The following is a 27,535-nucleotide window of genomic DNA, read 5'->3' as shown; positions in this document are numbered from 1 at the left end:
AATTTAAAAAAAATAAGTATACTACATTCACTTTTATTTTAGCCGTCGGTTGGGCATGGAAATTTGACACATTTCACTCTGTATAGTACGAAAATGTGGGGTTATGACGCTTGTCAAAACATTTTTGGGTTTTAAATCAACGCTATGTTGCCCGTTTTACGTAAAAGTTTCTGTTATTACGTATTTCATCAGAATGTCGAATCTCTTCGGAAAATATGTGACGAATATAATTGAAGTTTATACGAACTGATTGAAGACATACCAAATCCAGTTATTTGCATGGAAAATACAAGAGATCAGTATAATATCATAATATGCACTAGCTTGAGGAGAGTTAATGTTCGTTATCTTCTTTGGCTAAAGTTTGAATACGTTACATCAGTTGTAGATTTCAAAAATATCAACCCGAAGATGAAATGCATATGATGCAGTGGTTGGGAATGGGTATCTCCTGAAGGAATTAACAGATAATTACAAGAATGTTAAATTCTTCAACGAAAATCATCTTGCATCAATATAAGTAAAAGGAATTAAAGCAAGTTTCAAGTCAAGATGGACTTCACCACGGGCGTAGCCAGGGGGGGGGTTTTGGGGGTTCAAACCCCCCCCGAAATAATAAAGTTACATAATATTAGTTTCAAAAAGTCACAATTTATATGTCAAAATCAGAAAAATTTCATTTCAAAACCCCCCCCGAAACTCAACCCTGGCTACGCCTATGGACTTCAACTTTGAACAAAAATTTCACATTAATAAACAATCAACAGGACAACTGGCGCGTATTTGTGGCTGTTCATCATTGATATAATAATAATAATTAGGTATTTATTGGTACCTTAAGACATTTACAATGTATATACAATGAAAAATAGGAAAATCAATTTTCGGGAACTTATGAACTTATTCTACGATGACATTGATCGAAAATCCTGTAGTAAACTTTTCGCATTAATTCACTCAAACATAAAATTCTCAAATGCCATCACTTTTTTTGGTCTCCGAATAGAAGGAAATCCTTTGTCATCCTCTTCATTCACAATCTTTCTGATTTTGGAAATATTCAGCTGAATTAAAGTCGTTTACATTCAGATGAAACATTATATTTATAAATTCTCTTACATTGAATATGTTCGCTACCGTCTGACGTATTGTGGATTTTAGAATATCAGGGTATCACTATTTGAATGAGCGGACCTGAATTCTAAATAGCACTTCCTGAAACCCTGTCTCCTTTTTCAATCACTTTCGGCATTTTCGTAATAAAAATTGATATTAGTTGTGGCAACGGCGTTATGACATTAACGACATTTCATGAGTGCCAACCTTACTCCGTTCTAGTTACAAAAACTTGAGAAAATTATTTCATGGCCAACCGACTGCTAAAATACATGTGAATGGAGTATAAATGCCATGAACTCTTAAATTCGGGGTTCACAATTGCATAGTGTGGCTATTTCATGAGTATTTATTCATAAAAAAACAAAGCATAGGTTGTCTTCTCATTTCGTCCAACTAGTCTTCGAAATACAATTTTTCTGGCTGAATGAACACAAACTCATTCTTTTCCATTCATAAACGGATCCACTACGTGAAATTCTAATGAAATCTCATTCAACCATATCTGACTGGATCTTTCGACACATCTACCTGTTTATTTTGGCCTGGGGCTTCGCTCTGAGATAGGCTTTATTGGCGATTTCAGAAATTTATAGCCTATCGGTTATTTATAAGGTGATAATTTGATCTTATCTACCGACCAGAAAACTCCCGAGGCTTTGAGACTGGAGATTATGATATACCTGTTGTGGAACATCGCCTTTTCTCTGATTTGTCACAACTTTATTCTTACTGAGCGAAGACAGGTTTACGAGTAGATTGACTGATTTTAATTCGATGATCGTTCGAGTACCACCACAAAGTTACTGAAAGGAAAATTCTCCTTTTTCAGAGATTAATTAATAATTGCATATTAGATGATGCTTTAACAAGTCGAATAAAAGAATTATCCAGATAAACAAGTACCAGAAACACTACCCTCGAATCTATGAGTCGAATCCCACTAATCTGTGATCGCTGTCAACCTCACTTTTGTGACATTGACGTTAAACTCTATTTGTGAGAAACGTCAGACGTCAGATTATTCTGTGGTCGTTGAATTCTTTGTATTTTCGTTTGGTAAACTCAATTTTTTCCAGGATAACTCGTATTTTCCTATGTTAAATTTCCCGAAAGGGTTGACAACCCCACAAATACACCCTCGTGGTGCGAACGACTCCGAAACGTCGGCAAAAACCCGCGAATGTAAAACGTAAAAATTAAGACATAAAAGCGGCTGTATTTTACTCGCCGTAAAGCTGTCGAGCGTCCAGAAACTGCGATTTTTTCCGTACCGAGCCGTAAAGCGGAAATTACAGCGGCCGGTTTGACGTGTGTGACATTTGAATAAATTAGAATTTCGCATGGTGTTGGAAAACAGGTCGAAGGTTCCAAGAACAATTTGCCAGCACTTAAGGGTAGTTTAACATACATTATTTATCTGAGATAAGGCCGGTCTTAAACGTTTCCGAAGTGGCTTTCAATTGCGCCACTATTGTGGGGAGAACAGAGGCGCTTAGTGTTTCTTATCACGCTACCCGCGCGTTGGGGTGAAAGGGGGCACTAGGAGGAATTCAACTCGGCCTAATTGCTTGTTAATCAGTTTATTGAACGATTAAATACATGCAAAGGCTATTAAATGGATGCAAGGTAAAAGAAAACCACATATACACAAAAACAAACGTCCGTGGAACTTTAAAATCTTCATTCACCTCTCCCCGACAGTGATCTATAGACGATACGCGTGTCCTAAGTGGTATATTCGCCTACCCGGGGACAGATGGCGCTCCCGTCTTCATATCACTCAGTGGAGCCTTTTCTATTTGAAATTATCTTCATCTTTTCTTCTGAATGAAGACTGTGAGAGCGAAATATATACTTTAAATAGGCGTTAAGTGGAAAATGTTCCCCTTTCAGTTAGGTATAGTCGCGACAGGAAGTGTCCGGCGGATTACCGTGGTCTAAAATCGTGTTTCCTGTTCCACCACATCCCCCTCGTTTTTATCTGCACAGAAAACTGCCTGAAAACAATGCCAGCGTTCTAATAGCCCTGTTATATTGGCGCAATGGTATATCATTCCATATTATTCATTTATGTAATGTGGAATTAGTTACAGTCAGGTAAATAGCTTAATTATTGTTCCTCTCTTCGTATGCTACCGATGTTATCGTTCCATCGAGTGACCTCTGTGCGTGTCAGTATGACATTTTGCCAACAGAAATGAATTGCTGTTGTGGTTGTTAAGCGTTTCCTCTATAGATTATTTGGCCATTTGCCTGGTTATTGTACTGTATTTCGACGATTAGCTGCAGGAAATGATTCAGAAATAATTCAAAACGCTCAGATATACGATGAGGTGAATAGGACAGAGGTAGCAAGGAGCAGACTAAGTTAAAGCCACATTTTTCAGTTTTGAGAGTTGTGGAAAAGGAGTTTCACATGAAAACGTATCGAATCATCAACATTCGCGGAAATAATTGATGAGAATTCCAACCACTTTGTCGAGATTCATGGAATCTCATCTCATGACTGGTTTGACACTCCTATTCAGTATGATAATCATTCTGAGAGATCTTCTAATTTATCTACGTGATTTTCACTCATTCCATCAAGATGTAACAGTTCATCTCAGAGTTCATACGAGGATATATTGAAAAATTCTTAGCCTACTATAAAACCAAACGAAATTTCAATGTCGAAATATTTTAATACTCAGCATATTATTCTCCTCTTAATCGGATACATTTATTACAGCGTACCTGCAACGTCTCTAGACCTTTCAACAAAAATGTTTCTTCTTGCTCTGCAAACCAGACCTCCACAGCTTTTATTACCTCCTCGTTGGAAGAAAATTTACGACCTTTAAACATTTTTTCAGTTGAAGAAAGAGATGATAGTCGGATGGAGAAAAATCTGGTGAATAAGGGGGGTGTTCTAGTAATTCAAACAATAAATCACGAATTTTTGCATGGCAACATGAGATTTGTGTGCAGGGGCGTTGTCCTGCAAAAACTAAACACCTTTGGATAGCTTTCCGCGTCTTTTTTCTTTATTTTTTTCCCGTAGAGTAGTCAGTAATGCCGAATAATACTATCCGGTTATTGTTCTACCCTTATCCAAAAAATCAATCATGATTACTCCATGGCAATCCCAAAAAACTGAAGCAAGAACTTTTCCAACAGATTTTTGGAGAACCAGAGTGTCGCCATTCCATCGATTGTTCCTTTGTTTTTTCTGGATCGTAAAAATGTACCTAAGTCTCATCCATAGTAACAATTCGTTTCAATTCAACAGATCGAACGTGATGCTTCTACCCTCTCCAACATCTACATCCTAACCTCCCTCAAGTCATAGTGGAACTATGCTGCTGTTAGAGGGAGAGCCACAACGAAGGGTTCGAAACGGTTCGATTAAATTCTTCGTCGCAAGGCGTCCTCCATACCCCGCCTATGGCAAATATGATTTATGGCGACCCCTAAGAACCCTGAACTTCCCTGTTTGCTTTGCCAATACAATCCATTTTCGTATGCTAATCCTATCTCAGGTTTCGCGCCACGCAACCTTAGGTAATTACCAACACACTTAATTTCCAGCCATGCCGGGGAGTTTCCGCATTTTCCTGTCATTTATTGCGCCGGCACACATATTTCAGCCCGTTCTGCCAGGTAATTGCAAGCTGTTTGCCTAGCGGAATTGCATATTCTAATAACATCGAGCAACCGACTTCGCTGAAGGATCTCCGGATAGTTTTCCTCCTCGGAGTCAGGTGGGAAATGCATTCACGGACTCCGTGAGGAAAATAAGACATTTCATGCACGGATAAGGAGAATATGTTATCCGAAATTTGTTACTATATTGGGAAGAAAATTATTGAGGAAGCACTAGTGACTAAAAAAAGAGTCTTTCTACGTTTTTATGGAGAACCCGTTCAGTTATTAAATAGGACGCGAGAAAGCGTCCGCCTATTAAACGGAAGGTGCCTTTTTTCCTTGCAAAAGCAAAAAACGAATCGTTTTATTTACATCGATTTCAAAGCATCGGCCAAATAATGATTAAATTATTCCAAATTGTCACTGATGAATTGAGATCATTATAATAATAACGTCTGCCGTTAATTCAAGTCTAATTATCATTACGCCGAGTCCATTCTGGTCTTGAGTACTAATATAATTATCGGAATTGGTAAATTTACTTCTTGAATTGGAGACTTGAACGGGTATAATCGATCTCGAAGGCTTTCATTGTCTTATTAAATTTTTAATGATGACCCATTCAAATTGAGTGTAACTGGAATCAATTATGACCTGCAAATATCTGGCTGCGTCCCATTCATCACATTTTTGCGACACCCTCTTTCAATATGTCTTACTTTCAAATACTTTTCTGACACACCCAACAGTCCGATTAACATCTAAAGCGACTGATTGGGCATCATAACCGCTTATTAAACGATCTGAACGCGTCATAAGAAATCGATTGCCATTAACATGGGGCAAATCCTACAATTATTCAATTATTCAAAAATTTATCACTGCGTCTCATTTGAATTCATAATAATGGTTTCAAAACTTGGAACACCATTCGTTTCAATTAATTAATCTATTCCGCATATTAAATGCTAATGAAACAAGGGAAAAATACGTTCAGTTTTCGATGCAATTAATTGGTTTTATGAAGAACGATTTATGGAATGATTTAGAGGAGGCAGGCCGCGACAGGTGTAATAAGAACAACGTTTGTCGTCGTGTTAACAACGTGTGTTGAATTCAATTAGCATATTTCTTAACAGCGACAAATTAACTGTCATTTCGTCGGTCGATTTGCGAAATAATCTAAGCGTCGTTGACAGAAACTGAAAGATGAAAAATTGCTGCAAAATGGTTCCCCAAATGTTTGAATGTTGACCAAAAGTGTACAAGTTCTTGCTTCAGTGTTTTGGGATATCCATGGAGTAATCATGATTGATTTTTTGGATAAGAGTAGAACAATAACCTTAGATTACTATTCGACAATACTGATCACTCTACGGGAAAAATTTAAAGAGAAAAGTCGCGGAAAGCTATCCAAAAGTGTTGTGTTTTTGCAGAACAACGTCCCTGCACACAAATCTCATGTTGCCATGCAAAAAATTCGTGATTTAGGGTTTGAATTACTAGAACACCCCCTCTCATTTACCAGATTTGGCTCCATCCGGCTATCATCTCTTTCCTCAACTAAAAAAAGTTTAAAAGGTCGTAAATTTTCTTCCAACGAGGAGGTAATAAAAGCTGTGGAGGTCTGGTTTACAGAGCAAGAAGAAACATTTTTTTGAAAGGTCTAGAGACGTTGTAGGTTCGCTGTAATAAATGTATCCAATTAAGAGGAGAATACATATGTTGAGTAATAAAATATTTTGACATTGAAATTTTGTTTGGTTTTATAGTAGGCTAAGAATTTTTCAATATATCCTCGTACATGGTGTATACATATCTGGGTTCATTTTTATTTGCTTGAAAAATAGCAGGTTGAATCCCCTTCTGTACGCCACTGACCTGGCGTATCCGGCGTAAATCATGATTTATGCACTGCGACTCCGTTCCAAAACTCCACTCTCAACCGGGAATTACCGAACGCTAGAGATCGCTATCTCCACCCCTTCGTTTAGAGAAATTTGTTTGGAGTCAAGACGCCATTTTATGAACAGCGCTCAAAATCACGAATGTCCCAGTCAGCCGTTGCCGGACGTGAAATGTACAAGTTCGAATACAGGCACAGTTTACTTTATCACGCCAAATCATGTATCGACGATAAGCGGGACCGGCACGCAGCTGTGAAATATGGTTTTCATAACACCCCATAATATTAGTCGAAATTAATTGGTTTCAGGAGACACGAAGTTCTTCGACTGGAAAATTCACGCGAAGAAAACGACCAAATTCGAAGTATTCAGAATATATTCGGTCCAAGGAGGCACCCCTGCGGAACACCGTCAAAGAATTATATTACGTGATAGTATAGATGCTTACCTTCTGTTTTGGTACCACGTCTTGACCTGCGTATCTGTAAGGCTCAATTTGGCAGCTAGTTCCATCCTGTCCTGTACACTGAGGTATTTCTGTCGTTCGAAACTTTTTTCTAAGGTCTGTAACTGCAGGTCTGTGAACGCCGTCCGCGCTTTCCTCTGTTTCTTGTTCAGGCTACCGTTCGAGCTTTTCGACGAGTTGAGCGAGTCTTCTCCTAGTTGTCCTGAAAAAGAATACAAAATGAGTATGCAGAAGGACACATTCCAAACGGTAATGCATCAACAGGAGAGGAAATGCAGCTGCAGCAAAGAGTTCCCCGAAAAGGAAGAACCGGAAATGAAATAGAAGTGGAATCTTAAAGGGATGGATAACTCCAAGAACTTCCCTTAGCTTAGAACATTGATACTGCAAGGTTAAAAGTATCTGGATCTTAGTGAAGAAACGTAACATCTCTTGACTGGCTTCTTTACACGGCACTGTCACCTTAGAATGAGCTGGGTCTAACAGAAACTGGGGAATGCAGTGAGAGAAGATGGAAGAACTCAACTTCATATCACCTAGCTATAAACCGTCTCGCCATTGCAAATCTAAGAGATGTTTCAGACGAGTAACTAGCAGAAACAATGATGTAGCCTTCTCTGAGCTACCCTCAGATACTCGGACTGAGGTACGAGCTGTAGACGGTGTAGCAGTGAGAACAGCTGTCATGGGGACAAAGTAGACCTTAAGTTCAACCCTTACCACAATCTAAAAACCCTTCAAAGCAAGGAATATAAAATTCCCTTCGTTCCTTCTCCGTTTATCCGAAAACCCCGGCAAGAACAAGGGCACCTAAGGAGTATTAACTCCTCCATTCCCCAAATTACCCCCTAGCGTCACTCGCATCTAGAACAATCCAAACCTCCCGACCGACCCCTATCGATCGGCATGAGCCACGGCGCTAAACGCTGATTTATAAGCTGAATAGGGTAAAACAGTTGTAAAAGGCATTGTCTGTATCCCGGAATTGATCCTTCGGCCATTGTTTCACCAGTCCCGTCGGCGACTGAGGGCGTTAAGGGGAAGGGAAGAAGCACCGGAAGCCACGGCCAATCGGAACACTCCGTCGGGGCGCTGGGGATGGTGGGAAGCGACGCCGGCGATGATGACACCGCTGCTCTCGCAGAGATGCACCCGACACCCCCACCAGGGGGAAATCTGGAGCGAGGTGCCGACTAGACTCCGATTCAATGGACCAGATACGATGCGGGGGTTGCAATTGCTCAGGAAATTATAGTATTACTCGTATTTCATGCCGAAAATACAAAATTTTCGGAATGCGAGGTTCCACGAATAGAACCATTAGGAATACCGCGTCGACCATGCTGATTTCTCACTCTCAACTCGAGCTGGAAACAATCAAATAGTTTTCTCACTCAATGTAATGATTTCTATCGGTTTTTTCACTCGGATATGCGTGGATTTGTGAGCCAGAATCTAATTTCTACATAGAATACTTTTTTTCGACACCTTATTGCACTTTTGGGGAGCTAGGTCGCAGAATATGGAGGCTGTAACCTTGCCAGAACACTCTTGAGTGTTTAGTGGCTTTGGACGACTTTCACCGGTTGTTATCCACTCAGATGACGATCTTTTTGATTCTGGCGTGCAGTGGTGGATCCATGTTTCATCCATCGTCATATACCCTTGCAAGAAAGTGATTTTATTTCGCTTGAAAGGCACCAAAACAGGTCTGCTGTTTCTGGTGCTGACGAAAAAACACTACCACCTCATCCTCAAGATGTCAGCTATCTCACGCACTTCGACCTTTTGAAACTATTTTGTCTCAACAAGGCTTGATCAACACCAAAAATAATTTTTTCCATTGTCTCGAAACTAACAAAAATGAGCTCACTAAAAAGATTACCTATAGCCTCTAAAGTAATGGTCAGAATGCCTGGTTCTGTTTGATTGAAACCACGTGAGTCTGTCAACAATGATGTTCAAGGAAATGGATGTTTCCATTGTACAATTATTACAAATTTCTTTTCCTTTCGTGGAAGTCAAGAACCTTAATCAGAATAGCCACACAATTTCAGGGATTTAACAAGGTTCATTCAAAGGCTGAAGGATCATTAACAGTATCCATTCTAACACATTAAAAACGAAATGGAAACACCTATACTATCTTCCTCGTTTACAAAGCAAAACTTCGAAAAGTCCCTCTAAAACGGAAGTACGCCCTGGCCAAACACAATAACAGCCGAATCAATATCGTTTTAACTGGCAAAGCTCGACTCCTTTGTGAACCTATTGACGTTAATCCCTCACTCTCAATACAAATTCTATCAAAGTCAGCTGCACAAAACATTCGCACCCTTTCGCAAGCTTTTCTGCGAGGTAGGCGTTGGAAGGCCTCAATGGATTTCGCTTCATTTGTTACCCGGTTCAGACTTAATCAAAATTGATTAATTAACGTCATACAAGGACTAAAAATTGGTCTTTAAGTGCCTGTAAATAGAAACTCGATAAGCTTGGCTGCCACGGCTTATTAAGTTCCAGTCATCGATGAGCTTTCTTCATTTGAATGAAGACAATACAATGGATTAATGCCTCGGTCAAGAGAGAATTGCGAAAACTGAAAAGTATTTGAATTGAATTGTGATAAAATCAAGGAATCCTTGCAAGTCAAGGCACAATTTCTCATGTTTTTTTCAATCTTGAATATTTGCTATTGAATATCATTTTTTGTAATTTTGAAATCCTTGGTAGGTACGGATTTAAATAGAATATCTTGTTGATTGATCCATACAGCAATAATTATAGAACAAGTTGCAGGAATCTAAAAAATTGATGGTATTTGAGGGAGTGGCCTCATCAAATCAAAGTTGAACCAGTGAAAACTCCTTAAATGGTGATCGTAGCGATTCTATCAAGATATAACTCGATATCTCGGCATGTTTGTCAGTAGGTAAAACTTGGTGGATTTTGCAGTAAGTTCAACCTCAGTCATAGGCGTCTCTTAACCCTTTTCAACATCGATAATACGACCCAATTTTTGTTAAACCGCCCGGGGGTACTGAAGATAATCTCCTACTCTCACCGAAACGTTGCCTACGGCCTCTCAACGATCAAATAATCCCAAAATTGACCTCTATCGTGGCACACAATGATATCAAACGAGGCATGCGATTAAAAAATTATTAATCTGAAGTGCCTGTTACGTTTCAATTCGATAGCTATTAAAGTCCCCTGGATTAATGCTCGCACATAAATATTTTAATTGGGGGGCCAGAAGTGTTGTGTGTGAAATCGACTTCTAAAGTCGGTAACAGCAAACGTTCTAAGAAGATTAAAATCAGAAATGAATTCACAAGGATAGTGAGTTGAACGACTTTAATCCGATCAAAGTTGACACCATTGTCAGATTGACAGTGCTACTACCGGTTTTTTCATCTGCATCGAGAGCTCTATTTACTCGTCAAATGGGGCATTTGAATACAGGATGGGAAAAGGACGGAAAATGTCATCTGTAGCCTCTCGATGTACAAGAAGAGCGTTTTTTCCATTTTGTGTGATGAAATGTCCATTTTCATTGATGAAATCATGCGATGCTATAAGCTTGAATGAGAGTTGTGACCATTTGGCAATTCCAAGTGGAATTTATTACGATTCCCCGATGAAGAGTTGAGATGGTGTTATGAATAATATCCCAGTTTATACTGCTTCCTTTTCAGCTAATTAATATAAGAGTAGCTCATTTACGTACTTGTTAATATTGCATTCATTAAGATCTTGCCATATTTTTTAACGATACATTGTACATTGTTCACGAATAATAAACCATAACAGTTCTCCTCATTATTGTTTATTTCTTAATACTTCAATTTGTTGTAAGTATAACTTTTATTAATTGGGTAACGGTTTGTAGCGAGCAACTATGGTTTCCTATCCGGATTATACGATCTCGTATAGGTTTAATTGGATTTCACTTCCCGATCAAAATTGGTTAGCAATGACAAGGATGGATTTGTTCATCTATCAGCTTGTAATTTTCGATATCATTATGTATTGTTACAGTTCTGGGTGGAAGCGTTTTCCACGATAGTGATCTATTGTTATAAATCATTCTTTCAGGACGCACTTGAAATCATTAGGCATCGAAAGGTGAAAAGTAAGGTGAGATATTCAGCTATAGGATATAACACTTGACGCAGGATTTCATCTTTCATGGCAAGAAACTATAACTGAGAGTTGAAAGGAATCTACAGACGGTATTAGCGGCCTTTGTAGCACGTTCGCCTACCTAGCGATAGATGGCGTACATATCTTTATATTTCTAAAGGGTGCCTTACGATTCCTGCAGCCAGTAATGCTACAGATGCTTCCATAATTCTGTATTCGACCCAGACCAGTCGTTTCGAGAGAACTGTTTCGACAGGCGTATACCAAGTGATACTGGGTGATCCCATGTAAGTTTGAGTATGTCGTATATCCAGGGCACTTCGAATAATCCTTGTGGGAAACCCTCCAGAGGAATGGTTGTCTCGGAGCCTCAGATAAAGGGAACTAAAATTACCGAAAGGACTGTGATAAAAATCTGTCCCGTAGGAGGCTTACACACTCTTTTCCGGTGGTCCCCGGAGTGAACCCTTGTACCTCCACCTCGGCCGTACCCTCTTATCTAACCTATCCGTGTTTATCTCAAATCAATTTAAAATTAAATCCGTGTCCGAGATAACGACGCGTTATTTTATATGAAATTCGCCTATCTAAATGTTTCCTTATCGTACTGTTTATTTCAATTAAGTATTTTGCGTTGTACTGGTCGCCCACGGGACTGTCGTAATTCTATTTTGTTATGTCGACGAATAAGTGTTACGACCAATTGGTATTTAGCATTCTTGTCTGTAGCGAGATAAACCGATATTTATGTGCGATGTATTCGGTCGGAGTGGACACCTCAGATACGAGAAGGGTGTGGACTTGGTATCTTTTCGATCTGGAGAGAAAAATCTGAGCTAGAATAGTAATTTCTCTATGCCTGTGCCCCAATCAATCAAATCGACAACGACTAACTACGAAACTTATAAGAATATGTCCCATTTGTTAGTTCCATTTCAAATTTATATGTGTGGTGTCAGCACCCTTTGTCTATGTACGAGGATGTATTGATATCTAGTTAGCCTAGACCAGTTCCATGCATAAAAAAATATTGCGTCACCATAGCAACGAACAATAACTCATTAAAAGTGTCAGTGTGAAGTTTGAGGTCGAAAAAGTAAACCAGAGTTAAGCAATGAATCAAAAGAATGAAGATGAAGAAAAATTGGAGTATCGAGCCATCATCAAGTACCTGTATTTAAAAGGGTTCAAGAGGTAAGCAGATTTACGAAGATATGCTTAATACCCTTGGTGATCAATGTCCTTCGTATGCGACCGTGAAAAATTGGACTGCAAGTTTCAAAAGAGGTAAATTTTCCTTTGAAGATGATGACCGATCGGGAAGGCTAGTTTCTGTGTCAGTCTTCGAAAATATCCATGCAGTTCATGACATGATTTTATCAGACCGTCGAATTGGGCTAAAACGGATATCTGAAGCACTGAATATTTCATACGAACGAGTGCATCGTATAGTTCACGTCAATTTGGACATGAGAAAAATTGCTGCAAAATGGATCCACAAATGTTTGAATGTTGACCAAAAGCGTGCAAGGGTAGAAGCATCGCCTTCGATCTGTGCTCGATTTGAAAACGATGTACGACTTCCTGAACTGAATTGTGACTATAGATGAGACTTGGGTACATTTCTACGATCCAGAAATAAGGCAACAATCGATGGAATGGCGACACTCTGGTTCTCCAAGACCTTAGAAGTTTTGCGTCCAAAAATCTGCTGGAAAAGATCTTGCTCCAGTTTTGTGGGATTGCCATGGAGTAATCATGACTGATTTTTTGGATCAGGGTAGAACAATAACCGGAGATTACTATTCGATATTACTGACCACTCTACGGGAAAAAATTAAAGAAAAAAGACGCGGAAAGCTATCCCTGCACACAAATCTCATGTTGCCATGCAAAAATTCGTGATTTAGGGTTTGAATTACTAGAAAACGCCCTTATTCACCAGATTTGGCTCCATTTGACTCTTTCCTCAACTGAAAAAAAGTTTAAAAGATCGTAAATTTTCTTCCAACGCTCGGAGGTAATAAGAGCTATGGAGGTCTGGTTTGCAGAGCAAGAAGAATCATTTTTTTTTAAATTGACAAATAATATGCCATAGAAGAAGAGGATTTTGCGCGAAATTAGAGGAAAAACCATATATGTTTCACACGGTTGAATAGACTGCATAGTAAAACCAATATAATTCTCCTCTTGAGTATAAGACAATGTTACTTCATGTCCTTTTCGTATAAAATCGACCCAATCCAACCATCGATCTCGATAAACATCCAGTGCCAGATTTTATTGTTATCGATTTCTGATTGAAATTCGAAAAACGAAATTCCCCAAATAGTCCGTTGTAAAGATAAGCCCTTATCAGTAGGACGTTTGCATTTGAATGAAACAAGAGACGAATCTCCTCTTAACACCGTCCTTCCTGTAATATCCCTCGATTATTATATAACCAAGAACTTCTTCAAATCGTAAAGATAGCGTTTTACGACTGGGCAATTTACATACAAATCGCTCATTGAGGTGCCAGTCCGGAAGAGAGACCAACAACGCCAGGAATAACAGAATTTTCCGTACTAAATGAGAGCTCGAAATCATTGGAATATACACAATATTCTGTTTATAGGATCTTTATTCGGAGTTTCATCATGAAGATAGACGTGAGACAGTATATTTCGAAATATTGTCATACAGGGCCCAAAGACCGAAATTCTAAAAACACATTCTCACAAATACTTTTCTCATGTCTTCTCTGTTCAACTCGCACCTGAATCTCCTCGACATTCTACCGTTTTTCACTCAGAAATGTGTGTATAGGAGTTTAATTGCCCGCTAAAAGAGCAGCGTGCTAATTGCATCCTGTTACCTTGTAGGTACTGGTTTTTATGCAGTGCAGTGTTTCATTACCTTTAAATAAATGCAGATTTAAAAGTCATTAAGCGTTGTAGCTATCCCGGTCAGATGACAACTGGGCTTATTATGCCGAGATGGTCCGGTTGAGTGTATATATATTATAACGTCTGGTTGTTCAAATTCGACACACGCCGAGCATAGCCAATAAGGCGAAAACATCGAGGAGGCTTAGGGTTTATCTTCTCGCTAAAGATACAGTTATTAAAAAAAAAGACGACCTCTTCCAGTGGAATGTATTATCTTACAGATTCCGAATATCGATAAAATTCTACAAACCATCGGACGCCACTACTTCTCCCTGTATGTCGTAGTAATTATTCACGCACCTTCTTCAAAACGTCGGGGAGCATTTGGGGTAGATTAGACGGATCGGGAAAATGTTGGCGCAATTGTATACAACGTCGAAATATTTGCATACCTCGCACGCAAACAAGTCATAATGTGAATGCCTCATTAGGGTAGGGGTTGAGGATTGTGGGGGATACAACAGAGCTTCGGGATCCTGCATTTATTTGAGCAAGTGTGATATTCGTATGCATTGCAATTTCAAATTTCAAAGTTAATACCATTGATGGTGGACAGATGGTTCAGAAGTACCTGTATTTAAAATGGTTAAGAGGTAAGCAGATTTACGAAGATATGCTTAATACCCTTGGTGATCAATGTCCTTCGTATGCGACCGTGAAAAATTGGACTGCAAGCTTCAAATAGGTAAATTTTCTATTGAAGATGATGACCGATCGGGAAGGCCAGTTTCTGTGTCAGTCCCCGAAAATATCGATGCAGTTCATGACATTATTTTATCAGACCGTCGAATTGTGCTAAAACGGATATCTGTAGCAGTGAATATTTCATACGAACGCGTTCATCATATAGTTCACGTCAATTTGGACATGAGAATAATTGCTGCAAAATGGATCCACAAATGTTTGAATGTTGACCAAAAGCGTGCAAGGGTAGAAGCATCGCTTTCGATCTGTGCTCGATTTGAAAACGATGTAGACTTCTTAAACCAAATTGTTACTATGGATCAGACTTGGGTACATTTCTACGATCCAGAAACAAAGCCACAATCGATGGAATGGCGATACTCTGGTTCTCCAAGACCCAAGAAGTTTCGTGTCCAAAAATCTGCTGGAAAAGTTCTTGCTTCAGTTTTTTGAGATTGCCATGGAGTAATCATGATTGATTTTTTTGGTAAAGGTAGAACAATAACCAGAGATTACTAGTCGACATAACTGACCACTCTACGGGAAAAAATTAAAGAGAAAAGACGCGGAAAGCTATCCGAAGGTGTTTCGTTTTTGCAGGACAACGCTCCTGCACCCAAATCGCATGTTGCCATGCAAAAAATTCGTGATTTAGGGTTTGAATTACTAGAACACCCCTCTTAATCACCACATTTGGCCCCATCCGACTATCACCTCTTTCCTCGATTGAAAAAATGTTTAAAAGATCGTAAATTTTCTTCCAACGAGGAGGTAATAAAAGCTGTGGAGGTCTGGTTTGCAGAGCAAGAAGAAAAATTTATTTTGAACGGTCTAGAGACGTTGCGGGTTCAATGTAATAAATGTACCAATTAAGAGGAGGTTATGTAGAGTAATAAAATATTGAATGAAATTTTGTTTGGTTCTATAGTAGGGTAATGTTTAAAAATAAAAAATTACCTGTTACATTTGAAAAATTGGGTACTTTGACTGAATAGAACTCTGTTTGCAAGAACCACAGATGTGTAGTGTCAGAGATTAAGCTAGTTATTCTGAAGGTAATTTTGTTTTTCCAGGGGTGGCACAGCTCATTATGAAAACTTAAAATGGCTATATGTATCTTTTTATCAGGGCCGAATCGGAGAAAATGGTATAGGAAGAAAGTGTTTATTTTGACCTCAAGAATCAACTGTTAAAATATTTGAACGAGTCAAAAAATCAAAAAAGGGTGGGCAAAATTCATTGTCTACTGAGAGGATCTCGAGAACAATAGCAGCTAGAAGAAAACGGATGACACATTTTTGGGCTCTTTTTTCATGACTAATCCAAATCTGAGGACAGAATCGGCCTATCATTTTTAGATTTCGAGTTATAAACAAAAATTCAGATTTTGACGATTCCGAAAAGTTCTCATAACTTTTCTGTCTTTGAAGTTACAGATCTGAAGCTTGAACCTTCTCAGGCACTTTCATACGTAGAATCTACTGACAAAAGATTATTTCCAATTCAAAAATAACAAATTCAATAAAAGTTCACCTAATGATTAGAAATGAAAAAATATTTTGAGCTCATCAGTGAATTCTACGTAAAAAAGTGCCTGTTGAAAGTTCAAGTTTCAGGTTTGTAACTTCAAAGACAAGAAAGTTATGAGAATTTTGGGAAATTATCAAACTCAAAAACGAAGTATCGTAGGTGGCTGCGGTTTTCACCATTCTTTGTTTCTCCGAAGAAGAGATCGTATAAATGTGTCATCCTTTTTCTTCTAGCTGCTATAGTTCTCGAGATACTCTCAGTAGACAACGAATTTTGCCCACCCTGTACGGCGAATGAAGGGAAATTCACCGGACCCGTCCCAAAATCGAGTGTCCCTTCGGGGACGTCCCCGCAGACCGACAAGGGCCGAAATTGCCAGCCGAACCCCGTCGCAGATTCGTCAAAGAAACACCACCCCCGAACCCAGCGAGGAGATGTTTAACAGCGCAGAATAGTCGGGTCGGTTTCCCAAGAACAGTTTCCCGAGTTGACAAATTCCCCAGGGGCGGCAGAACACTCCGACCCCCGACATAAGGTCGCTCCAAACCCAACAAACTTAGCCACTTTGCGAAACCCGATGCGACTCACGTTTCCGCCGCATGGAACGTTTCGCCTCTCCTTCTTTATCCAGATTTTTTCCGTCGGAACAACTATTAAGGAGAAGAAAATCGTCCCTTTATACCTTTTCAGGTCGACTAAATGTCCCTTTCGCGAAAAGGCTGATGGATAACATAGCAATTTCACATGTTTAGGTCGAATCCGTCGGGGGCTAGATCAAAGGGGGAGCGTTTATTTGGAAGGAAATGTATCCAGAGGTTCTCTCTGCCTCTGCAGACTTGATAAGTTAATGCCACTGGAGGTGTGCTCGATGCTCTTATGGAACAGCTTTCGTGCCTTTCAAGCTGAAGTGTAATTCGTGTCATACAACTGCTTCACAAGAGTTTCAAGAGTTTGAAAAATCTATATACACTCCTGGACAAAAAAAATCGTGACAAACGAAATTCATTTTGAAATAACTTTTTAAGGTGTGCATCTATTTTGATCATTTCGTTGTCTATTCGTAGCCTATTTCATCTAGTTTATCACCTGATGTCGAGTCTGCGAGAATTTCAATCGAATTTGATAGTATACAGGCATTAAGTAGGTGAAAGTCTTAATTTTCCAACGACCATAACTTGAAAAGTAAATTTTTTCAAAAATATCTGTTTGCATATTCGTGTTCTACGCCCTCGAATTAGTGTACAGTATAAATTTAGTTTTGATTGGAGACCAAAAATTTTTTTCTAAAAATCGCAAATTTTTCCATGCATATGTATGGAAAATTTGAAAAAAAATTTATCTCTCCGATTTCCATCAAAATTGGAGTATATACTAAATCGAGGGCGTAGATCACGAATATGCGAACAGAATTTTGCTGAAAGGATCAGTTTTCAAGTTATGGTCGATGGAAAATCGGAAATTTCGGACCTTCGCGGAGAAAATCATGAAATCTGAACTGTTCGCGGCAGATGCATGTAATGTGATTTTTTCCATTCAAAAAGAACCAATCTATTACCAAAAAAATCAGCTCATATCCAGTGCCTCCTTCCTGGCTGCTACAGCTCCTCAAAGTTGACAAATTTTTTCGAAATTTTCCACAAAAAATTAATTGTTTCCGAAAGTATCGACCAAAAGGAAAATCTAATTGCATATTCGTAATCTACGACATCGAATTAGTCGAAAAAATGACCCGGGTTGAAATCGTTCGAAAAATAAAAAAATTTTGATTTACAAGATTTTTGTTTCCTACCCGCACTCCACCACTGAAAAAAAATTATTCATTGAGCTATATCGACCTGGGTCATTTTACCCACTAATTCGAGGTCGTAGATCACGAATATGCAATTAGAATTTTTGAAAGATAAGTATAGATCACTTTTTGTGCAAAATTCCGAAAAAATTGGTCAACTTTGTGGAGCCGTAGCAGACAGAAAAAAAGGGACTGCATATGAGCTGAATATTTTAGTGATAGATTGATTCTTCGCGAATAGAAAAAACCACATTTCATTAATCTACTGCGAACAGTTTAGATTTTATGATTTTTTACGCGAAGGTCCAAAATTTCCGATTTTCCTTTCGGCATAACTTGAAAAATAAATTTTTTTAAAAATATCTGTTTGCATATTCGTGTTCTACGCCCTCGAATTAGTGTACAATGTAAATTTGGTTTCGATCGGAGACCAAAAATTTTTTTCGAAAAATCGCAAATTTTTCCATGCATATGTATGGAAAATTTTAAAAAAATTTTACCCCCCCGATTTCCACCAAAATTGGATCATTTCCTAAATCGAGGGCGTAGATTACGAATATGCAAACAGAATTTCGCTGAGAGGATTATTTTTCAAGTTATGGTCGATGGAAAATCGGAAATTTTGGACTTTCGCGGAAAAAATCACAAAATTCATAATGTTCGCGGTAGATGAATAAAAGTTGGTTTTTTCTATTCGCAAAGAATTACTCTATCACAAAAAAAAATCTGCTTAGGTCCAGTGCCTTTCTTCTGGCTGCTACAGTTCATCAAAGTTGACCAATTTTTTCAAAATTTTCCACAAAATGTGATTTTTTCCCCAAAGTATGGACCCTAGGAAAAATCTAATTGCATATTCGTAATGTAAGACCTCGAATTAGTCAAAAATCTAACACGGGTTAACATCGTTCAATAAATAAAAAATGAAAGTTGCAATTTGCTCTGAATTTCTGAACACCCTGTGGAGGTAATTAGTGACGCAATGATGGCCCTTGGGACAACATGGAGACTTGCACTGTATATAGTCACTGAACGTCTTGATCACCGCCGTACAATAACGCATTAATATCATTTCTCCACACCGCAATTTCGATGATCATTAAAAATGATCAATTATTAATGAAGAAGCACTTTCTTTCTCATTCGCTGAATCTAAGAAATTTCTAACTTCATCATCATTTCCTCGTATTTATGTAATAATCGCGTGTAAATCGTGTACTCAGGAAGCTTGCACACTTGGAGGAGTGCAAGAAGGTCACTTTATTGTGATTGTGAGAAGGTTTAGTGATAAGCATATTTTACTGTTGAGGTGAAGAAGAACATACTGGGTTTGATTCTTGTGAAATTGTTCTTTTGCATAAATTTTCTTCTGCTTAGCTCCCCGAATGTAGCAGGACAAACACAGTCCACAAAGGTACTCTTCTAGAAATTATAATGAATTCTACTTCTCCCCCATCAAAATCAATTATTGCCGATTCAGAAACTAATGACGTCGTGAAAAAAGCCATCAAACACACAACGTATAGGATTAAGCCTCGGAGCGGACATAGATAAAAATCAATTTCGACTGGACACACGTATGAATATTGGATGAAGGAGCTGTAAACACGTTGTTTGTGTTAGATAAATTACCGAAACCCAACAACCGACGGGAAACAAGCGCGCGCCCTTACGTAACGTTACGTTAAAGGTTACATTCGCGTGTTATGATATGCCATTATAACCGAATCAAATATTTACCCTCATAATGGTGGTCTTTTACTCGATGTTGATCGAAATCATCGCGAACAGCTTTAATCGAATGCTGAATAACTTATGAACGTTTGATTTGTGGCCGTTTCTCTACCTGGTATTTCACGCAGGCCACGGGGAATGAAGCAATCAGGTAATAGACTTTGATTTTTTTATAGGTTTCTCAAACTGTGAAGATGCGAATTGATCTAAACTAAAAACAATTGAATTAAAACGTGTATTATACGTTTATTATTTAGGTTCGAAACCTAAATTCAACCACACGTTAATTTAACGTTTAATAATCAACGTATATGTTTCAACTCGTCCCTATATATGACCACCAAAAGAAAACGTGTTAGAATTTGTATCACAAATACGCAATAACAATCGTTATTTTTCCGTAGAATTTTGGTTAGAAAGGGGTTAGTTTCTACGTGTAACAAACCAAGAATCAACATGAGGTGGTAACGTTGCCATGAAACTAGAATGATAGCTATTTCCTATAATGACGTTTGGACATTCGTTCAACGATGAATAATAGTAGCGTTACTTGGAAAATGCAACGTTTTTTCAACGTTTCTGTGTTTATTGAGGCTCTAACGCAAGAACCCTTTGTTGGAAACAATAGATCACGAGTAGGCGTTGATTATCAGTATGGAAAGAAAGCTCAAGGATCTAATCAAGATCTTGGACAATTGTTTTTCGCCCCATACCGAAAATTTGGGTCTATTCACTTCCTTGCTGGCTGAATTCACATCCAAAAAGACAATTAAGACCTCGCACAAAAGAGCTCGTTAAAACTCAGCGTTTGTGCGTGAAGAACAAACGTCAAATTCATCGCCTTCCTCGAATCATCGAAAAGCTCCCTTTCCCCCCTAATCACCTGATAAATTACGACGATAGCTATTTTTTGTGGCCCACACTAGATGCGCAAAATACGGCTATAGTAATTGTTACAATTCCCGAAGGCTCTAATAGCGTAATACCGTGTCCAGCGCAAATAATTTAAATTGTTCAACTTCCGCGTAAAAGAGGTTATTATTTTTTCGTTAATTACACACACGCGCGCGCGCTCTCCTCAAATGAAATCTGGAAATGGCCGGATCGACGACGCGAGCTAATGACGTTTAACGACCTGTCAAGAACGTCAATCGTATTCACCGTTGTGCGGACGCAGAAATTTCAGATCACGCGAAAGCTGGTTTTTTTAAGTCGATAAGGCTATTATGCTGAAAAACCTTGCCTATATACAATCAAATCTTATTGATTTTTGTTGATTACTTCAAAACTAACTCTCTAAGTTTCACATGAATTTTTCTTCGAAGTAGATATTCAAAATTTAATCTGTTACCTCTCATATAGAGGGTCTGAAAAATAGTTGAGATTAAGGGGTGAAACCTTGTCAAAAACTATTGTCTTACATTTGATTTTTTTCAGTTTAGATACAGCACCTAAAAAACAATTTTTCTGGCCTTTTCGCTTTCCACTTCTATCTTTCCTTTGCGTTTAAAGAACGAACCAAAAAAATATCTCAAGCGATTATCTCTTGTATACCTAGTGAATTAAGACCAAATTAACAATTATTTCCGCCAGACAAATATGGTTTTTAATTAGTTCCTTCCACAACCACAGTCTGATGCCTGAATGAATTCAAAATCGCAATTAACCGATCGTCGAGTCAAATTGCGATAAACAGAAAAGACCATGTCGATCGAAAAAGAAAAACTAAGCTGGGAAATGTTGCGTGTGAGAAACCATCACAATGGAACGGTTCTTATAGCTATACACAGGCTGATAATTGAGGAGAGCACCATTACAAGAAATGTACAGTCCGACTTTATATGTAAATTTCCTAATACTCTTCCATCAGCAGAAGAAAACTGCACCTTATCACGAAGATCGTATTAGTTGCTAAGGCTGTTATTCAAATTTTCTTCTTTGTTTGAGACCATTAGTACTATTGAAGATCGATTCCACCTTTGTAATTACCAAAGTGCCTGGCAGTTTCGAAGAGCATGGGAAATTTCACGGTTTATGGTTCCGTTGAAATTATCCTCGCGTTTAGTACAAGGTAAATGGAGCCCGGATTGAATATTACGACAGAGCCAATCATTTTATTCATGAGCTTCGCTTTTATTGGTTCGAAAATTGGACTTTTACAGCAGGAAGAGTTGTTTACCCATACTCGGCCTCCTAGACGGTTCGCGTGAACTCGCAACGGCCGCCGATCCGAGCTGATTTGAATACACCCGGCCGTTCCGGGTTGGAAATTGTGATTTATGGCTCCGGATGAAATTGAGATGCTGGATTGGTGAAAATAGCTGAGAAAAATTGAGGGAGATTGCTCATCGAAAAGTAGTTTTCATCTTTCTTATTTTTTGAACAGGACCTGTTTATACAGGGTTTATACAGAGTCTTTGACTCGTACAAATATTTCAACATTAGATATAGAGGTTGACTCGAACGAATATTTCAAAAGTAGGTTCTTGAGGTCGAAAGAAACACTTTTTTCCTATATATATTATTTTTTCCGATTAGGACCTGATAAAAAGATATAGCAAGTTTTATGTTTTCATAATGAGCTGTGCCAGTCCTGGAAAAACAGAATTACCTTCAGAATAACTAGGTGAATCTTTGAAACTACACATCTTTGAATCTTTTAAACAGAGCTGCATTCACCCAAAGTACCCAATTTTTCAAATTTCACAGATATACTCTTTAATTTTTGAACATCGAATTACTCGAAAACGGCGCGTTATAGGAGAAAATCTGAAGAATACTTTTATTTTACAAAACGTTCAGATATTCATTAGATAGCATCTAACCTAGTTTCAAGATTTGGATTCTTTGAATTTTTGGTATTTTTATGTATGTAATGGGCATAATGAGAAAACTGGAAGACGTGGGTGATATCTTGTGTTCGAAAAAGATTCATCAAATGAATGAAAAACTATATTCTGAAATTTTTTTCATTCGATAAAACCGTTTGTGAGATAGAACTAAAAATAACATTTTTTTATAGTTTTTCAACAGCCTGTACCTTTCAAACCGAGCTGATTCAGAAAAAATGGCAAAGGAAAAAAGTCTCGAAAAAAGTGTTTCTTTTGACCTCAAGAATCTACTGTTAAAATATTTGTACGAGTCAAAGACCCTGTATATGGAAAGAACACTATCAAATAGGCATCAGACGGCAATCATAGTTTTTTTTATGTTAGTTCTCACAATAATTTCATACAACTAGAAATTTTTGCGCTCTAGTACTTTTACTCTGTTTAATTTTTAGTTATTCACTTTTGTGTTATCTTTTATATATAGAAACTAAAAATAACATTTTTTATGGTTTTTCAACAGCCTGTATCTTTCAAATCGAGCCGATTGGGAAAAAATAGTAGTCACACGAATCTACTGATAAATATATTTCTACGAGTTTTGGCGATATTCAAATCCAAATTTCCCTAGGACACCTTATGAAAAAATCGATGGGCTTGTAGAACAGAAGTGATTAATTACATCTGAAGGCAAGTGAGTCATCTATCTCAACATATGTACTGAAAAACACTAACCTAAGTCAATCTGTTTATTTGTTTGAGAGTGATACAGAAACTACCCCACCTATTTCAGTGAATATTCGGACAGATAAAGCTCATAATGACCTGCCTTAATCAATCATCTACAAAGGATGAAAATTGAAAGGAGATTTGTGGTTTCAGATTTTAAATATGCGTGACTTAAACAAGGGGTGCAAAATGGCGAATGCGCATCTTCCTACCTTAACGGCCGGTTTCATAATCAAACCTAAAGTCCCTTAATTTTAAAGCTTCCTTTAACCCTACTAAAAATGACAGTAAAGGAAGCTTCAAGCTTAAAGTGACGCAAGTTTCCGCAACTTTATCATATAAAATAGTATCATCAATCAAATATCTGGATCATGTAAGGTTTGATAGCTGGCCTTTCGACAGTCTAAGAGGTTCCTCATAGGTTCAACGACCAAGGACACCAGAACGTTTCGTTCCTACACGAGCGTCTTCAGGTACAACTCACCGTTAGAGCATACGCTCGACGTGTCAGGGTGTCCAGAACTGTCGGTGTCGCTGTCACCATGGTGAGGATTAGAATGCAACGACAGATCCCTCGGTCCGGGACTCGGAGATCTACCCCTAAGTATCGCAGCACCATCTGAAGAACTGTTCAGAATGTCTGTTATCATGAAACGCGACCTGGTCGTTGCGGTTTGCGACATAGCGCGCGTTTCGTCTTGTACGGTCATGCCAGCCACCGCACCAGGCACCTTCTCGCTAACACCCAACACTTTGAAGGGGAAAAGGGAAAGAGTCGATTGGAATCAGTTTTCGCACTTGTCTCACTTGTGTCACTTGCTCAAGACGAAAAGTTGGGGTTTTCGCACCTCAAAGCGTCCTCACACAGCTCACAAATCGTCCACGAGTCTATGATCTGTCAGTAGCGGTTGATCGTAAAATCAGAGTAGGCTAATCGCATATGTGACGACCCCGTGCACACCGTAACTATACTCCACTAGACGTGAGCTTGTAAACTAACCTAAAAGCTCCGCTACTCCGGTAGAGCGCGGGCTGTAAATCAGCCATATTGAGTCCCCCACTCCCCGTTTCTACCCCCACCCGTTCCGCGATGCCAATCACCGGTGCAGAACAATAATTGGTTGTCCAATGGTGTAAAGATTTGCCGTGAGGCGTTGTTTGGATACTCCGGAGCGTTTATTTTATGGGCAGGACTCTGGGCCAGATTTTATTTGATATACTCTCTACGAGAACGATTTCGACCCTGCTACTTCTCCTCATTGGTTATATAATGGGGTATCTTTCATCTGAATAATACCTGCTCTTACCGCCTTGTTTCCAACCTATTAGTTTTCTCATTAGTTTCCCTGGTTCCGAAATAAATTTTATATTTATTGAGTGCCGAGCCGGAATTGCCCTTATCTGCCATCTTTTCATTGTGGAACGGGTCAATTGTTCGAGAATGTTGGACTTGGGGTTAATACGGTTCTTTGTGGTATACGGGGGTTGATTTGCTCTGATGATGCATAATAAGTTCGTGACCTTAATCTGATGGGATCGCAGGTTTCATATATGTTTGTGTACGTTTTTTGTTGGGAGTTTTGACTTCGAAATACGTACAAGTAAATTATGAATTTATTGACCTTCAATTCAAGGATGAAACCCTTCATTTGTTTGATAAATCCCAGGGCGAGTCTCTAATTTAGAATAAATTCAGTAAATCAAGGACTATTCGTTTTTTGTGAATATGGGTACTTGGACTTGGACAAGTCGATAAGATTTTTGAATTTCGCTCTTTATGGCGTAAGAGAATGCTATACAGGGTGTCCTAAGTTCGAGATATGACACATTAAATGGCAATTTTGTCTTTTATTAGTATTCATGGCATATATCGAGTTACATATGCTTACCAAATATAAAATTCTTAGTGTTATCGTTGGTAAAATATTTAACAAACATCAACTGATTCGAAAATTAGGGATAACACAAAAGTGAATAACTAAAAATTAAAAATCAGAGTAAAAGTACTAGAACGCAAAAATTTCTATAAAGTTGTATGAAATTATTATGGCGGGCTTATGCTGAGAACTAACATAAAAAAAAAATGATTGCCGTCTGATGCCTGATAGTGTTCTTTTCATATACAGGGTGAGTCTTTGACTCGTACAAATATTTTAACAGTAGATTCTTGAGGTCAAAAGAAACACTTTTTTTCTTTGCCATTTTTTCTTAATCAGCTCGGTTTGAAAGATACAGGCTGTTGAAAAACCATCAAAAAATGTTATTTTTTCTCATAAACGGTTTTATCGAATGAAATGACTTTCGGCATATGGTGTTTCATTCATTTGATGAATCTTTTTCGAACACAAGATATCACTCACATCTTCCAGTTTTCTCATTATGACCATTACGTACCATAAAAATACCAAAAATTCAAAAAACCCAACAAGAAAACTTGAGATGACTATATCTTTTCATCATGACTGAATCGGAAAAAATGGTATTGGAAAAAAGTGTTTCTTTTGACTTCAAGAATCTATTCTTCAAATATTTGTTAGAGTCAACCTGTATATTCCAACAATGATCTTTTTAATAATTGTATATCTATTTTCTAGTGAATCCAAAAAGCCTTAGGACCTGAAATTGCAGACTATAGAAATAACGAAAACGAATTATGTATATGTTTTTTTCCCCACATTTTAATCAAATCAATACGCGAAAAGGTGCTCACATTATATTACTCTCATCATTTCAAGATTTCAATAAATTTCATCGGAAATAATATCGCTTCGAGGTTGAAATCTTCAACAGATCATAATACCACACGCATAAATTGATGAGAAACTATACCAAACACAGCTTATTGTTTATATGTTTATCGGACGAACCTTCAGAATCTTACCCAAGCGTGTAGGCGGTAATCATTGAAATTTATGACGCTCTAAACGCGTAGATAGCTCGAGGACAAAATTTCATTTACAAATTTCACAAAAAAAAACGCCATTTCCATGATAATCAACCTCGTTAAATGTTAAAACTGAAAATGATATTTCTGAATATAAATTGACTGATTATTTATCGGTTAAACGGGTGTTTATAGGTCATTTTTATGCGAGGGAAAATCCACCAATTTATGAAATCTTGAATTTGAAATGAACGAAGTAAGAGTGCGTATGTGAATATGTTCAAAGCACAGAATAAGAACAAATAGAACAAAATTTTGATGTGCTCCAATCATAAATCAGTCAATTATAGCTATATAAACGATAAGAATATTAGGATTTAACATCATAAAATATATTTCATTTAAGTATTTTTATAAAACACAAGGGTTTTGTAGGAATTACAATATTGCTCTGTTATTATAGAGTTTGATAACTGTGAATGAAATTTTGAATCGAATTTTTTTTCAAATCAACGGAGAGAATATTGGATGAAATCCTGGGGGCCATTTTCATAATTTTTAAACTTTCGCATTTTCCTAATGGGATAATACCACGAAAACGAGCTATGGTCCGGTCACGGTCCGTAAAGCACACTAATTGGGGCATTTGAGTCCAAACCTTTGTTATATAAACACAATATTGCCTAATTTTTATGAATAACACATTCGAACTGGTCTGAGTGGTCTGGATGATTATCTACACGATAAATAAAACATGCTAAAGTGTCATACTTCTGTTGATTTAGAATAGCGATTAAAAAAACGGAAAATATATACAGTTGGCTTATTCCGATCGTAACTCGGTTAAATATTCAACACGTACCATAATACGTAATTGTTCATTAGACGGAAGCTTATTATGAAACTGAAACAATGGACGAGAACGAGTTTTTCACTTTTAATAACTCTCTACACTTGGAAGCTCGACTCAGATAATTAATTGGCAGTGAAACAGAACTAATGGGTTGTTGATATAAATTCTTCGGGTGCCCGTAATGGATGCAGTCCAACGACATTTATTACACTGGGTCTCGAAGCTCAAAACCTAATTTTGGCCATACGTGAGGGTTTTTTTCCTTTTGAGCTTATACGAGGATGTATTCATATCTAATTAGCCTAGACCAGTTCC

General features: G+C 38.0%; 1 protein-coding gene across 1 annotated transcript in view; it reads right to left on the bottom strand.

Annotated features, from left to right (window-relative positions):
- The window catches only part of LOC123315159 (homeobox protein B-H1-like), a 36,872-nt gene extending 12,399 nt beyond the window's left edge, over nucleotides 1–24,473 (bottom strand). Inside the window, exons 1-2 of the mRNA XM_044900746.1 lie at nucleotides 23,968–24,473; nucleotides 7,102–7,321 (exon numbers count right to left, since the gene is read on the bottom strand). Coding sequence (XP_044756681.1) covers nucleotides 7,102–7,321; nucleotides 23,968–24,193 — 446 coding nt within the window. The 5' untranslated portion in view covers nucleotides 24,194–24,473. The remainder of the gene's footprint in view (nucleotides 1–7,101; nucleotides 7,322–23,967) is intronic.
- Between the last annotated feature and the right edge of the window lie 3,062 nt (nucleotides 24,474–27,535).

This window comes from Coccinella septempunctata, chromosome 6 (assembly GCF_907165205.1).
Source record: "Coccinella septempunctata chromosome 6, icCocSept1.1, whole genome shotgun sequence".
Taxonomy (NCBI): domain Eukaryota; kingdom Metazoa; phylum Arthropoda; class Insecta; order Coleoptera; family Coccinellidae; genus Coccinella; species Coccinella septempunctata.
This window is presented reverse-complemented; position numbering and strand designations above follow the sequence as displayed.